This window comes from Callospermophilus lateralis, chromosome 2 (genome assembly GCF_048772815.1).
Source record: "Callospermophilus lateralis isolate mCalLat2 chromosome 2, mCalLat2.hap1, whole genome shotgun sequence".
Taxonomy (NCBI): Eukaryota; Metazoa; Chordata; class Mammalia; order Rodentia; family Sciuridae; genus Callospermophilus; species Callospermophilus lateralis.
Window position 1 is genome coordinate 1,506,737 of NC_135306.1, and position 13,429 is coordinate 1,520,165.

The 13,429-nt window shown below is 60.8% G+C and overlaps 1 protein-coding gene across 2 annotated transcripts; it reads left to right on the forward strand.

Annotated features, from left to right (window-relative positions):
* Positions 1-3,217: 3,217 nt before the first annotated feature.
* On the forward strand, positions 3,218-13,377 carry Agpat2 (1-acylglycerol-3-phosphate O-acyltransferase 2). Of its 2 annotated transcripts, none has more exons than XM_077108773.1 (6): positions 3,218-3,264; positions 9,711-9,844; positions 10,331-10,506; positions 10,676-10,771; positions 11,858-11,930; positions 12,615-13,377. In XM_077108773.1, exons 1-6 carry the CDS (start codon positions 3,233-3,235, stop codon positions 12,788-12,790), a joined length of 687 nt encoding a protein of 228 aa, XP_076964888.1. In that variant the 5' UTR covers positions 3,218-3,232; the 3' UTR covers positions 12,791-13,377. The 2 variants fall into 2 exon arrangements, with proteins under 2 accessions (XP_076964888.1, XP_076964887.1); XM_077108772.1 differs by lacking the exon at positions 3,218-3,264 and adding an exon at positions 3,540-3,797.
* Positions 13,378-13,429: the final 52 nt, after the last annotated feature.

Here is a 13,429-nt window from a genome sequence, read left to right on the forward strand (position 1 = left end):
CACATGGCAGCTCTGGGATGACCCCGGGCTCTTCACCTCTGCACTGAGCATGAGCAGGTCACACAGGCTGGGAGCCCTGGGGTGTCCCCTCACCCTTCCTGGGGAGGGGGTTGCTGGGTGAGCCTCCCATCAAGGGCAGTAGGTGGCAGGAGCACAAAACCGTCTGCTCTGACACTTCTGCCAGTGAGCTCCCCCTTGCTACCCAAGGATGTCACTTGGATGCACGCGTCATAGGTGGGTGTGGCCAAAGGGATGCTGCTCTTCTGTAGAAAAGGCCCTTGTCCTGCAGCCCCACCGCCCAGGGCTCTGGCTCTTGGTCTTCTCTGGGTCCTCCCCATCCTGTCTAATGGGGGCTGTCCACCCCTCCGCCGTTCTCAGCCCACCGTGGGCTTGTACGCTGGCAGGCATGGCTGGCCCCTAGCAGCATGGCCTCCAGTCCTCCACGGGAGCTTGCTCCTGGCACTGCTGCTGCCGTGGCCCAGGAAACTGGCCTGTGTGCTCGCCTCATCTATTTTTAAGCACAGGCGCATGAAAGATTCACAGGCTGCTTTATTTACAGGTGGCAGGGATAGTGTCCGTCCCCTGAGGTTTGTCCACTGAGAGGCCTGAGGGGCGCAGGCCCCAGAGCCCACCTGAGTCTGGGCACTGCCTCCCTCCCTCCCGCTCCAGGCTGACTTTGCTCTCCTCCACAGGAGCCCGGCCTCCTGGAGCTGCCCACCCTCTGGCCTGGCCCTGGGAGGGGCTGAGGTGCCCTCCCCTCCCAGGAGTGCATCCCGAGAGCACCTCTTGGGCAGGTCTGGAGGAGGGGCAGGGTCACAAGGTCCTGCCTCAGAGAGCCCAGCTGAAGTGCTTCCTCTGAAGCACATGGGTGAGGTGAGTGTCCCCGTTTCACAGACACGATCAGGCGTCACTCGGGCGTGGGGTAGCCCAGAGCCTAAAGCCAGGTGGACCAGACTTCAAAGCCCACACCCACACCTTTCCCTCCTGGCTATGGCTGCAGCTGGGTCAACAGCCACCTTACCTCTGCTTCCCAGGAGGGGAGAGCCGCACATCCTTCCAGACCCCTGCCCAACTCAGGAGAAGACAGAGGCCCAGCGCCACCTGGTCCTGGTGGAGCAGGCCACAGAAGGGTCCAGGGGCAGGGGTGGATGCCAGCACACCCTACACCTGGCTTTCTTCCCCTCTTGACCTCCCCTGCTGGGTGTGGGTCCTGTGGGCCTCAGGATGTCCCAGCTCAGCCTTGCTGGGTCACCTGTGTCACCTGCTGTCTGGCCAGGTCTCAGCAAGTGCTTAGGAGGGCTCTTGGCTGCCCTTGCACTTGGGAGAGCCATCTGGCACAGGTCCACAGGAACCCACCCACCTAGCTGGCCCTAGGCAGTGAAGGCTTAGGACACCACAGTCCCAGCCAGCCACCAGCACTGTCCTTCCCCACTACACTTGGACGAACAGGGTAGAGACAACAGGTCCCCTCTGCAGTTGAAATGCATTAATTTTAGAGAAATTTTCTTTTCTTGGTTTGGACCGGCCCCAGGGCGTCTCGGGGGCTTCACTTCTGTGGTGCAGCACCACTCATTAAATACTGCCTCCTTGGTCAGACCAGCTTTTCCCAGCCCAGGCCCCCTCCTAGGCCCTGTCCGCTTCCAGCTTCCACGGGAGGAGAAGTTTTCTTTCAACCTTGCCTAAGGGGAGGGAGGAGCAGGGGAGGAGGTAAAGTTGGTGACAGCCTCTTCAGGAGGTGACAGGCAAAACTCAGTTTCTGGGAACCCAACTGGGTGGTCCAGAGCCCTCACCTTCATGCTGCCCCTAGCACTTCTGGGAGCAAGAGGGTAGGGTAGCCCCCTAGCAGTGGGAGCCCCTCTGGGATGCAGTGGCTGGGGGTACAGTGACTGACAGCCTCCTCATCACTCCCTGCTGGCAACTCACCTCTGGGAGCCTCAAGTCCCCATCTATAAAATGGAGATGCACTTGGTATTCTGGGGAGCACTTAATTGATCACCTATGTTTGGGGCATTGTTGCATGTACCGAGGTGGAGGCAAGGCAAAACAGATGTGCTCCATTATGGGAAGCGCCGGAAAGAATGAGGGCCACTTTAGAGAGTGGTGGTGACTCAGGAGGCTAAGGAGTCAGACCAGCCTGGGTAGCATAGAAAAGGGTGGCGGCTTGGGAGCTAAGGGGCAAACAGGAAAAAGCCCTGGAGGGTCCTGCCTGGACTGGAGACTGGGCTGCGCAGTAGAGGTGAAGGGCATTAGGGTCCCCAGCCCTCTGTCCACTACCAACAGCATCCACAGCATTCTCTCCTGGGTTCCTGCTGATTTCCCAGGAAGCTGAACATGCCACAGTTGGTCAGCAGCCATGCTCAGCCCCCAGGCACAGCAGCACCTGGGGCTGGGCTCTAAGCCCTGGGGGTCAGCAGACCCTTTCCAAGACTGGACAGAGAGAAAAGCCAGTTTGCTCAAGCGGACATAAAATGACCATTAAGGGTTCTGCCACAAGAGAGCTAGAGAATGTGCTGGTAGGTGTTTTCATAAAATGCCTACAGATGTGACACAAATGGGTAGAAGTTCTACTTTACAGAAAAACAGAAAACAGCAGTTGATGGACAGGGAAGCCCCGCCCACTCATGTGAAGGGCACTTGGCTGAGGGCTGAGCACAATTCTGAGGGGGAGGCTGCAACCCTGAGACCTTCAGCTGGTGTGACAGAGGGCAGCAGCTTTGGGGAACTGCAGAAAACCCAGGGGACCTGCCTCAGCCTGTCTAGAAAGGATGCTGTTTTGCTATCTCCAGCTGCTCCCTGGGCAAGTGACTGCTGGGGTGCTTGAAAGGTGGAACCAGGAATACCTATAGCAGTATCCCCTCCTCCCAGGGTGACAAATGCTCTTGCCCAATTGAGTACCAACTGCATTGCCCAGCTGCCAGGCTGGTCATCCGCTGAGCGGAGCCCACGTGAATGCAATCGCCTGATAGCCACCGCTGGCTCTGCACCAGGAGCCGTGACACACTGGGGCTGGCACCCACTATGGGAACCCCTCCAGCCCCGCCCAGAATCACGCCCCAGTTTGTCACCTCCCCCAAGCCCCAACAAGCAGGGTGGCCTTCCACAGCACCCGGCTCAGTCTCCCTGCCCAAGGGGACCCAAAAGGGTCAGGCATCCTGCCAGGTGGCCAGCCAGGTGACCATTGGTCACTCAGTAGCAGTTCAAGGGCTCCTTTGTGTAGTGACGGACTGCCACGATGGTCACGATGGTCACGTCCTTGGGCCGCCTGTAAGCCCTAGGGGAGCTGTGTTTCTGGGCCCAAGGGCGACCCAGGGGTGGGGCACGCGGGCGGGCAGAGTCAGAGCCCGGGGAGCCGGGTACCCAACTGGGGTCCCAGGTGGGGTGAAGTCTGGCCCGAGTCGTTGTGACTCGGCGATAAGGGGTGGGCGCCCAGGGCGGGGCGGCGGGCGGGCCAGTGCCCGGGTCGCGGGGCGGGGCAGGCAGCCGCACCTAGCCCGCCGCGCCGCGCGCCTCCCTCCACCGGCCGCCCCGCCCTCCGCCCTCGCAATAAGGGGCGCGGGCGCGCGGGGAGCGCGGGCGGCCGTCGGGGCTGGGCGCGGGCCGTGTGCGCGGCGGGCCATGGACCTGTGGCCGTGGCTGACGGCAGCGCTGCTGCTGCTGCTGCTGCTCGTGCAGCTGAGCCGCGCGGCCAGGTTCTACGCCAAGATCAGCCTCTACTGCGGACTCTGCCTGTCCGTCTCCGCCGTGGCCTCGGCGGTCTGCCTGCTGCGCCACGGCGGCCGCACCGTGGAGAACATGAGGCAAGCGCCGGGCGCGGGCGGGTGGGGGAGCCCGCCGCCGCTTCCGCTTCGCTAACTTTCCGCTCCCCTCCCCTCTTCCTGCCCCGCCCGCCCGGCGGGGAGCGCGGCCGGGGCCGGCGCCCGGGACCCGGGAGCCGGCGTCACAATGTCCCCGCGCCCTTGCGCCGGCATTTCCTCAGCTCTGGCGTCCCTGCGCCCGCCGTAGCGCGCCTGCTGGCGATGGGGGCGCCTTTCTGGGAGGAAGGGGTTGGGCCGCGCGGGGAGAGGCCCGTGCTGCTTCACGGGCGGGGAAACTTTCCCCAGAGCCACTGGACGGGGCGCGCACGCGGCAGAGAGTGACCGTTGACCTCTCCCTGGGTCCTCTGCTGACGCGCAGGTGATGGACATGTTTCTGCTTCCTCCTCTTGGGCAGGTGGGGAGACCTGAGAGGCGCTACTTCCGTGTGGAGGGAGGGAGGTGTTGGCCCCTGGGGCCCCCGCAAGCACTTGCAGGGACGGGAAGGAATGTGGCAGTTGCGGAGAGTTTCCTCTGGACACCTCCCAGAGCAGGGAAGCTTGGCCCTGGGGTTGAGCAAGGGAAGAGAGCAGTCTGGGCTGACAAGAACGGTTGGGGGCTGCCTGGGAGGAGCCCTTCCTGCCCCTCCGCCTGTTCCCCATCCCCAGGGACTGTTGCTACATTTCTCTCTGCCCTGTTTGGACTGTCCAGCTGGTGGCTTTTGCAATGGTCTCCTGGCTTTGGCCTAGGATGGGGGACATTGTGGTCCCTGAAGCCCCACCTCCTCCTGTGTTAACAGGCACAGTGGGTGAGAGGGTGTCCTGACTTTCCATCGTCTCTGCCCTTTGTGGGTCTTGGCAATGGAGGTGACACTGCTCAGTCTGGTCCATATTTCATGTATCTCAGGCTCTTCTTCAGGGACTTGTGCTTTGCCTGAGAAGCCCAGATACAAAGGGTGATAGAGAGTGGATTTGAGGAGCAGAGCAGGGGTCTGGTGGGAGTTTTGTGACGACCCATCTCCCCTCGGACCAGTGTCCAGTGGAGCAGACCCCAGGGGCAGCCCAGGCATTTCCCTTCTAATAGGTAGTTCATCCTCAGGACAGATACCCTAGGCCATGCACAAATCACTGAGGGCCTGATGTGCAAGTCCCAGCTCCCCTGCAGGCTGGGAACTGCCTGGGGAGATAAAAGAGGTTCCCTTGGGGGAGCCTCCCTAAGTCCCTGGGCACTTCAGAGCAAAGTGGAGGGTGTAGACTTCAGGAAGGGCCCACTGGGTCTGGAAAGTACCAGGAAGATATGCTCCTTGGGGGGTGATATCCTTCCTAGGCCAGGCCAGCAGAGGGTTCTGAGGCCGCAGGTGTCCTGGGCCCAGGGCTGGGATCTTATGTTTTCAGCAAATATGAAGTGGGAGTCCCTGGAACCTTTGTAGCTCCTTGGTGTCCTCTCCACCAGCATGTCCTAGTCTGGAGAGGCCTGGCAGGCTCTTCCGGTCTGTTGCTGCCCAGGGGCCAAATCCAATCACCAGCTACCCTCTCTGAGGGTGGATGAACCCAGCAGGCTAGCCAAACCAGCACTAAACCACCTTCTACCCTGTCTGCGCAGCCAGGGGCCAGAGAGTCTGGCCAGCTAGAACCCTCAGGTCCCTAGAGGCTTTCCTGGTTGGCACCCAGGTAAAGGGCCCACGGCCTCTGGGACACTGCTGGGTAACACAGGTGTTTGTTTCTGCCCACACATGGGTTTCCTAGGGAAGGGAGGGCTGGAGGGTGGGGCAGGGCTGGAGGCCCAGGAGCCCACAGCCCTGCCTTCTGCACCATACTTTCAGAATCCCTGTGAGGACTACCAGCAGTGAGGAAGAGTGGGTGCTGTGAATGGGAAGGCCTCCAGGGGCAGGCACAGGGCGGGTTGAAAAGCAGGGAATGAGGGGTGCAGTCCCTGGGTGGCTAGTCAGGGAAGGGAGCCAGGAGCATGGGAGGTGGAGACTCGGGGGAAAGGGCCCTCCTGTGTGCTGCAGTGCCTTGCAACTTTGAACTAGGGACTGCCATGATGAAGAGACTGAGATTCAGAGGCTTGGCAGTGAGATGGGAGGAGGAAAGGTGAGTGCTCAGGGTCTCAAAGCCAGGGTGAGATACCGCTGGGGTTTGAACCCACAGGCAGTGTCTCCAAAGTGCTCTTGGCTTTCCCTCTGTGCCCACCCCAGCGCTAGGAGCTGGAGGCTGATGCCTGGGGAGTCCTGAACTGGAGAGGGAGGGCAGGGCTGCCCTTCTACTCCCTTTCCACTTCTCCTGGGCAGTGGCCCAGGCATGGGCCCTTCCTCCGGGTTCCAGGCAGGTGCCCACAGAGTCCTTCCCTGTGTGCTCCTAGGGTGCTAGGGCAGGGTGGCTGGGAGATGCCTCAGTTACACCCACACACGCAGGAAGTGAAGCCCAAAGAAGCTCTGTGTTGGCTGAACCTGTCCTCAGGAGACCCTGAGGATGGGGGACATTGTGGTCCCTAAAGCCTCACCTCAGGAGGCCCTGAGGACAGGTTCAGCCAACAGGGAAGATTACTTTCTTGGCCCCAAATTCCTTTGGGGGGCCCCACCCTTGGCCCCACCGTCCTTAGGGTCCCAGATGCCACCGTGGTGGTGGGAGAGGAAGGCGCCAACAGAACTTCTTCTTGCACCAAGTGGCCAGGACATGGCTGCACAGCAACTTGTCCCCTGCACCTATGCACCTAGGGAGTGGAGAAGGGCGTTGCTGGGCCCTGGGTCCTGGGACAGATGCATGGACAGGACACAGTGCCTTGCTGGGCCCTGGTCCCACCTCCCCCAGCCCTTTCTTCTCAGGCCCCACCCGCCCACATTGCTCAGACCGGAAGCCCCTCCCCCTGGTGCTCCCTTTCTGGGACACTGGTTGGAAAGCTCCCTGATCTGTCAGGGGCCTTGCTCAGGCCTCCTGTACCCTGGCCATCAGTGGTCCTGCCTGCTCTTTGCCAGCAGGGCTGCTCTGAGTGAGCCCTCCCAGGTCCTCTTAGCCTTCTGGCCAGTCTTGCCCAAAGAGTGTGGCTGGGTCTCCAGGGAGCAGCCCAACCCAAGCCCAGCAGCTGAGGGCAAGGGTCAGTTGGTGGCCGTCCACGAGGACAGCCAGGCTGGTGGCCTGGTCTCTGGCCTTGAACTGCCTCCCGCTGCTGGGAGCAGGTGCTGGCGGGAGGGGCTGGGCAGGTCGTGACACCCTTTGCTCTGAGTTACTGTGGGTTCTTTCTTGCTGAGTCCTGTCATAGCCGCCATTGGTCCTCAGTCCAGGGTCACCAGCCACCCAGCCTCCTGGAGTGGCACTCCTCTGCATCCTTCCCCTTTTCCAGGTGGTAGTAGAAACCTAGGAGGTCAAGGTCTTTGCCCCAGGCCACATCATGGAGCCAGGCCCCAAGTCCCACCTGGCAGCTGGCAACAGTAATTCTGGAAAACTGGGCTGGGCACTGGGCACAACCCTTGGGCTTCAGGTGACCCCAGCCCAGGATGGTACAGTTTACCTTCTGTTTTACTGCAGTTTAGAAAGTGGGGGCTGGGGTAGAGCTCAGAAGTAGGGCAGGTGCCTAGCATGCATGAGAGCCTGGGTTCCATCCCCGTACTGGAAAGAGAGAGCAAGAGAAAAGAAGAGGGGCATGGAAATCAGGGAATACCCCACTGCCAGAAGACCACAGTCCCTTTCCCTATGTGGCCCGAGACTCCCCCATGCGGCCACAAGTGGAAGTGCCGATATTTGTAGTAAGGTTGAAGATTCTTTATCCAAAGTGCTTGGGACTAGAAGTTTTTCAGGTTTCGGATGGCTTTAAACTTGGGAAAGTTTACACATACATAATGACATATCGTGGGTACCCAAGTCTAGACACGGGTCATTTGTGTTCCATGGGCATCTTATACGCCTGGACGTAATTCTGTGGGTATTGCCAGTGTTGCCAGTGCACCTCTCTTTTGACTACTGCCTCTTGCATGAGGTCAGGTGTGGCATTTTGTACTTGTGTGGTCATGTCCAAAATCTTCAGGAGTTTGGAGCATTTGGAATTTAGGGTCAGGAATGCTCAATCCGTGTGAACCCTGTGAGTTCTGGGCTGGGATGTGGCTTAGTGCAGAGCCCTTGCCTAGCACCAAGTCCCTGGGTTCCACTCCCAGCACCAAGAACAAAAGTCATATGAATGCCCTCTGCAGTAAAGGGATCTCAGTGGCCGTTTCCTCTGCTTTGGTAGCTGAGAGATAGGCCTAGAGCCCTTCTGCCTGGCCTTTCGTGTGCCCTGTGGGCATTTTTGTTTCCCCAGTTCAGCATTCAGCCCTCTGCTGCCATGGGGAGAATTCCTGGCAGAGCCACTCGGGGCCAAGGAGACCAGGTGCTCAGGGCTTCTGGTGCTGCCCTCCCCACAGATGCTTCCGGTCAGCGCCTCTTTCCCCAGCTCTGGCCACACCTCCTGCTTTCAGTTTCAGTCCCGCCCTATCTGTGACAATGTGAAGAGTGAAGACAGGTTCCTGTTTCAGTTTGACTTTCTTTGATAACCAGTGAGTGAGCTGCTTTCCTTATGTATTGGACATTTGCCTTTTTAGTTTTCTTGTGAGTTGTCTGAGTGTGTCTTCAATCCTCACTTACTCCCAGGAGCTGTGTTTTACAGGTGGGAAAATGGCATGGACCCAAAGAGTCAACCAGTTCTCCCTACCAGTGTCCAGGATCCAGGACCAGCCCATACCCCCCATGGTGGGGCTGTCCTAGAGAGGAGATGGCCCCGCAGATCTGAGGAACAGGCACAGGCTTCTTGGACTTGGGGACAGTGGCTGGCTTCGTTACCCCAATTAAACCCTGAGCCTCCGTGAGTGGCAGGTTCCTCACCAGGAGAGCTGCCCCTCCCTGGAGTCAGCCTTATGGCAAGACAGGAGCCTGGGCTTTGGTCACAGAAGGACCTGTCCGTGGGAGTCCACTTCTGCCAGGTCTCAGATTCAGCTGTGGAGACAGGGCAAAGGCAGTTTCCAGGGCTTGGGCAGTGGGGCAGTCTGTGCAGGAAGGTGGGGGTTCTGTGGATGGACGTGGCGAGGGCAGCAGAGCAGGGTGAGCCTGCCTGATGGGCAGAGGTGGGCCCCTGAGGAGGGTCAGGACCCTGTATGTGACGGTGTCTTTTGCCATGGTTGGAGTGGGGCTCTGGCCGATGCCTCTGCTCTGCTGTGAGCCTGCGCTCGGAGCCTGGGGAGCTACTTCACTGACCTGTGGATGGGGTCCCTCTTCCCCTTGGGACTGGGGGATCACATGACAGGGCTGCACTCATCTGCGTGGACAGCGGAGGGTGTGGGGCCATAGCCCCCAGGTCATTGGGTGGCACATCCCCTGACACCTGCTGTCCACAGGGCTGGGAAGGATCAGGCTCCCTGCTGGGGGCTGTGGAGTGAGCCTGTGCCTTTGGGCTCTGTCTCCTCATGGGCTAACCTCCTGACTGGCAATGTCCTGTCCTGTCCCAGACGTGTGCAAAGCCGGGCCAAGGCCACCCCTAACCCCACATCCCTCTGGCCTGGTCAGCACTGTGGACACAGTCTCTGGGTGACGGGACTGGATACAGGAGACTTGAGATGTCCCCTAGGAGGCCAGGCCTCTGCAGGGTGCTGGGACCCCTCTCGCCCCATCTTGTCCATCATTAGCCTCACCCATTCCTGGGTGGGACCCACCTGCCTGCCAGGCATGCTCCCTTGGGCGGGCTGAGCAAGCATGGTGCAGGGGAGGCCAGCAGGCCCCGCCACCCCCAGGATCCAGTGCCTGACTCCTGAACCCTTTGTCTTGCCGTCTGCTGCTGTGGCAGAGGCAGGCTGGGCCCTGGACAGCATCTTCTCCCTACCTGGCCCCCACTCCTTCCCTAGGCCTTAGGCCACGCCCCTGGCCACTGACCTCTGCTCACTGCTGCCTCTGTCCACAGAATCATCAGCTGGTTTGTACGGTCCTTTAAGTATGCCTACGGCCTTCGTTTTGACATCAAGGGCCGGGAGAACCTGGAGGTGGACCGGCCCTGTGTCATCATCTCCAACCACCAGAGCATCCTGGACATGATGGGTAGGCCACCAGAGGCATGCGTGCTCTGCTCCTGGGGGGATGGGCAGGTGAGCCAGGTGCTGGGCAGACAGGGGAATGGGACCTGGATGTCCCTCCAGCCACTGGCTTCCCTTAGGCTGGACAGTAAAAGCAACCGGCTGCCTGTGTCTGACACTGGGCACAGGGCTATACCGCAACCCAGGCTGGGAGCTTGTTCGGGTACCTCCCCAAAAGATGGTCAGGCCAAAGACCACATGGAGTGCCAGGTGGGCAGTGGGGAGCAGGGGGTCACCTCTCTCTTCCCTGGTGAGGGGTCCAATTGGGATGATACTGTCCTGTCTCTGTCTCTCCCCCATGTGTCTGCCTCTGTCACTCTGTGTCTTCTGTCTTGTCTCTGTCTCCCTCTCTCTCTGTGTCTCTCTCCGTCTCTTCTGCCTGTCTCTGCCCCTCTCTCTCATGGTTCTGGTCTCCCTCTGCCCCTCCTTGGTTGTCCCCTGCTGCCGGCAGGCCTCATGGAGATCCTCCCCAAGCGCTGTGTGCAGATCGCCAAGCGGGAGCTCCTGTTCCTGGGGCCAGTGGGCCTGGTCATGTACCTCGGGGGCGTCTTCTTCATCAACCGGCAGCGCTCCAGCACTGCCCTGACCGTGATGGCGGACCTGGGCGAGCGCATGGTCAAGGAGAATGTGAGTGTGGGCCACGGTGTGGCTGTTGGCAGAAGGAGTCTGCGGGTTGCACGGGGCACTCAGGACCCACTCAAGTCGCGTGGTCCCAGGACGGGCAGCATGGCCTCCCTGGGGTGGCCCAGGTGGCAGTGGACAGCCTGGGATACAGTCAGCTCCTCTCTCCCCGCAGCTCAAAGTGTGGATCTACCCCGAGGGCACACGCAATGACAACGGGGACCTGCTGCCCTTCAAGAAAGGTGCCTTCCACCTGGCGGTGCAGGCCCAGGTAGGTGGGAGCCCAGGTCAGGGTGGCTCAAGGCTGAAGGTGACTGCTGGGGCTCAGGGATCCCTTGCACTGGGCGGGGATAGGGCCTCATCACCACATGCTAAGGCGGGTGCCCTTGGGCCCTCTACCACTGGGCAGTTAAGGTCAGTACTCCCTCTAGCCCAGGCAACTGGCTGCCCCCGGCAGCACCTGAGAGCCAGTGGCCTACCTCAGGAGGGGGCTTTGAGAAACAGGGACCAAGGCGAGGAGCCAGGCCTGCTTGCTGAGCCCTGTCTGTGCTGGCTTTTGCTGAGCACTCCTCCAGGGAGTGGGCTGGCCAGGACGGCAGGCTACAGAGCACATGGGCATGGGTCGTGGCCTCATGGTCCTCAGCTTTCAGGGGCAGTAATGTGGCCCAGAGGTGTTGTGGGAGCCCAGGAGGTATCCACCATGGAGAAGGGGTCTCCTGGAGGGTGAAGGGGGCCCACTAGCTCCTGCTCTATGCTGGGGAGACTCATATTGGGGGGAAGCCACTGTCCAGGGTCAGGGAAAGGGTCTTTGGAACGCTGGACTGGTCACAGCTCAGTAGACATATTCTCTTCTCTGCCCCTATGGTGGGTGGCCTCCAGTGCCCTGGTGCCTAGTCCTGAGGCTCCTCCTAGCACCCTGAGCTGACACAGAAGTTGCACCCAGGACCCAAATGCCTACAGCCACCCTCTCTCTGGCCCGAGCCTCTAGCCAAGGGGTAGAAGACACTCCTGCCTGGGCCTGGGGCTATTTCTACCTTGCCAGTGGCCATGGGGTCGGGGCTAGACTGGCAAGGCCTGGGAGAAGAGAGATTTCCCAGTCACCTGTCTCCCCAGGGCCTGCTCCTCTGCAGTCTGCCTGCCCATGTCCCGAGGTCCCATGACAGTCTGGGTTAATGATCTTCCCCAGGTGCCACCTGTCACTGGTGGCTCTGACCCTGGGGCCTTCAAGGAATGTCAGGAGGCACCAGCCCTTCCCCTGGGTAGTGCTGCACTGGCCTCCTGAGTTGGGGGACAGGCGGGAAGGGAGGGTGGGCAGGGCAGGGCCAGGCCCGCTCAGCCTGGTGTGTCCCTGTGGCAGGTACCCATTGTTCCTGTGGTGTACTCCTCCTTCTCTTCCTTCTACAACCTCAAGACCAAGCTCTTCACCTCAGGTGAGCCCCTGCCAGCCTCATACCCAGGGCCCCGTTCCTGGTGGCTGCTCAGTGGAGTGACCCCACCGTGGGTCTGTGGCCCTGCGAGGGGGCTGTAGAGGGTCTGTTTTTCAGATGAGGAAACTAAGGCTCCAGAAGGGTGGAGGGGCCCAAGCATGCTTGCAGGTGGGACCTGTGGAGGTGGACACTGACCGTCCAGTCCTGGCGCTACATGGGCAGCCCAGGGAACCACCACTGGCCACAGAGCTGGCCTGTCCAGCAGTGCTGGCTTCAGGCGGGGGCCCTGATGCCACTCTTGCTTATCTGGGGGGGTCAGAGGTTGAAGGCAGTAGGGGAGGAGCCAAGCTCCATCTCCCCACAGCCCAAACTGCTGAGGACAGATGTCAGGGTGCAGTGGGGGCTGGCCAGGAGGGGCAGAGGGGGCTTTCTGGGGTAGGAGTGTCCTGTGTGGCCATTGGTGGTCACCGGGTGGGGGAGACCATGGCAAGCACCCGGTGCACACTTGGGAGCAGCTTTATTGGTCAGCATCACCTCAGGACAAGCCCACAATGGCCAGGAGCTGGGTGGGCCCAGCCCTCCAGGTCCAGGTTTCAAGGCTCAGGCTCAGGACCAGGTGGCCGGTGGGGGCAAGGCTGGGGCAGCAGCAGGGTGGCCCCCAGCTGCTGATACCACTGTCCACCCCAGGAACAATCAAGGTCCAGGTGCTGGATGCCGTCCCCACCAGTGGCCTCACCGTGGCCGACGTTCCCAAGCTCATGGACACTTGCCACCATGCCATGAGGAGCACCTTTTTCCACTTGTCCAGGACTCCCCAGGAGAACGGGGCCATTGAGGAACCTGATGTCCAGCCAGCCCAGTAGCCCTGGCCATGGGGTGGGGGACCTGGGGCAGGGCAGGTGGGAGGCAGAAGACTAGGAATGGACAGAGGGACACCCCCTCCCAGGCTGCCAAATATCACCGTGTCTGGCTCCCCGGCTCCCGGCTCTCACTTGGACCCTGGAAGCAGGAAGCCCTTTGTCACTGGCCTCAGATGAAGGCCCCTGATGTCTCTTCCAGGAATGAGCTGGAAGGAGCCAGCATGAGGGACCTCACTCTCATGCCTGTGCCCCCAGGATCTGGTATGTGGCCTCAGGCAGGCTTAGCCCCAAGCCTTCGAGGGAAACTGAGAGCCCCTGGGATGTCCAGACTGAGGCCACCCCTGCCCTGGCCCAGGTCCTGGTATATCTGCAGGGCCCACAGGGTGCAGAGTCAGGCTCAGGGGTCCAGGCCATGGCCTGCATCAGGCCTTCAGGGAGAGAAGAGGCTTGGGGGCTGGGACTGCCTGGTTTCACCCAGCCTGGGCCACAGGGAGCTGGAGGGCAGGGTCTGCAGCTCCCACCGGCTTCAAGGATGTCTGTGGGTCAGTGTTGTACTCAGTTCTTTTTTATAAATGAACTCTTGGAAGTAACTGTTGAGCTGTGGTCACTTAGAGGATGTGCAGGGGCTTCCCAGGTCTCTGT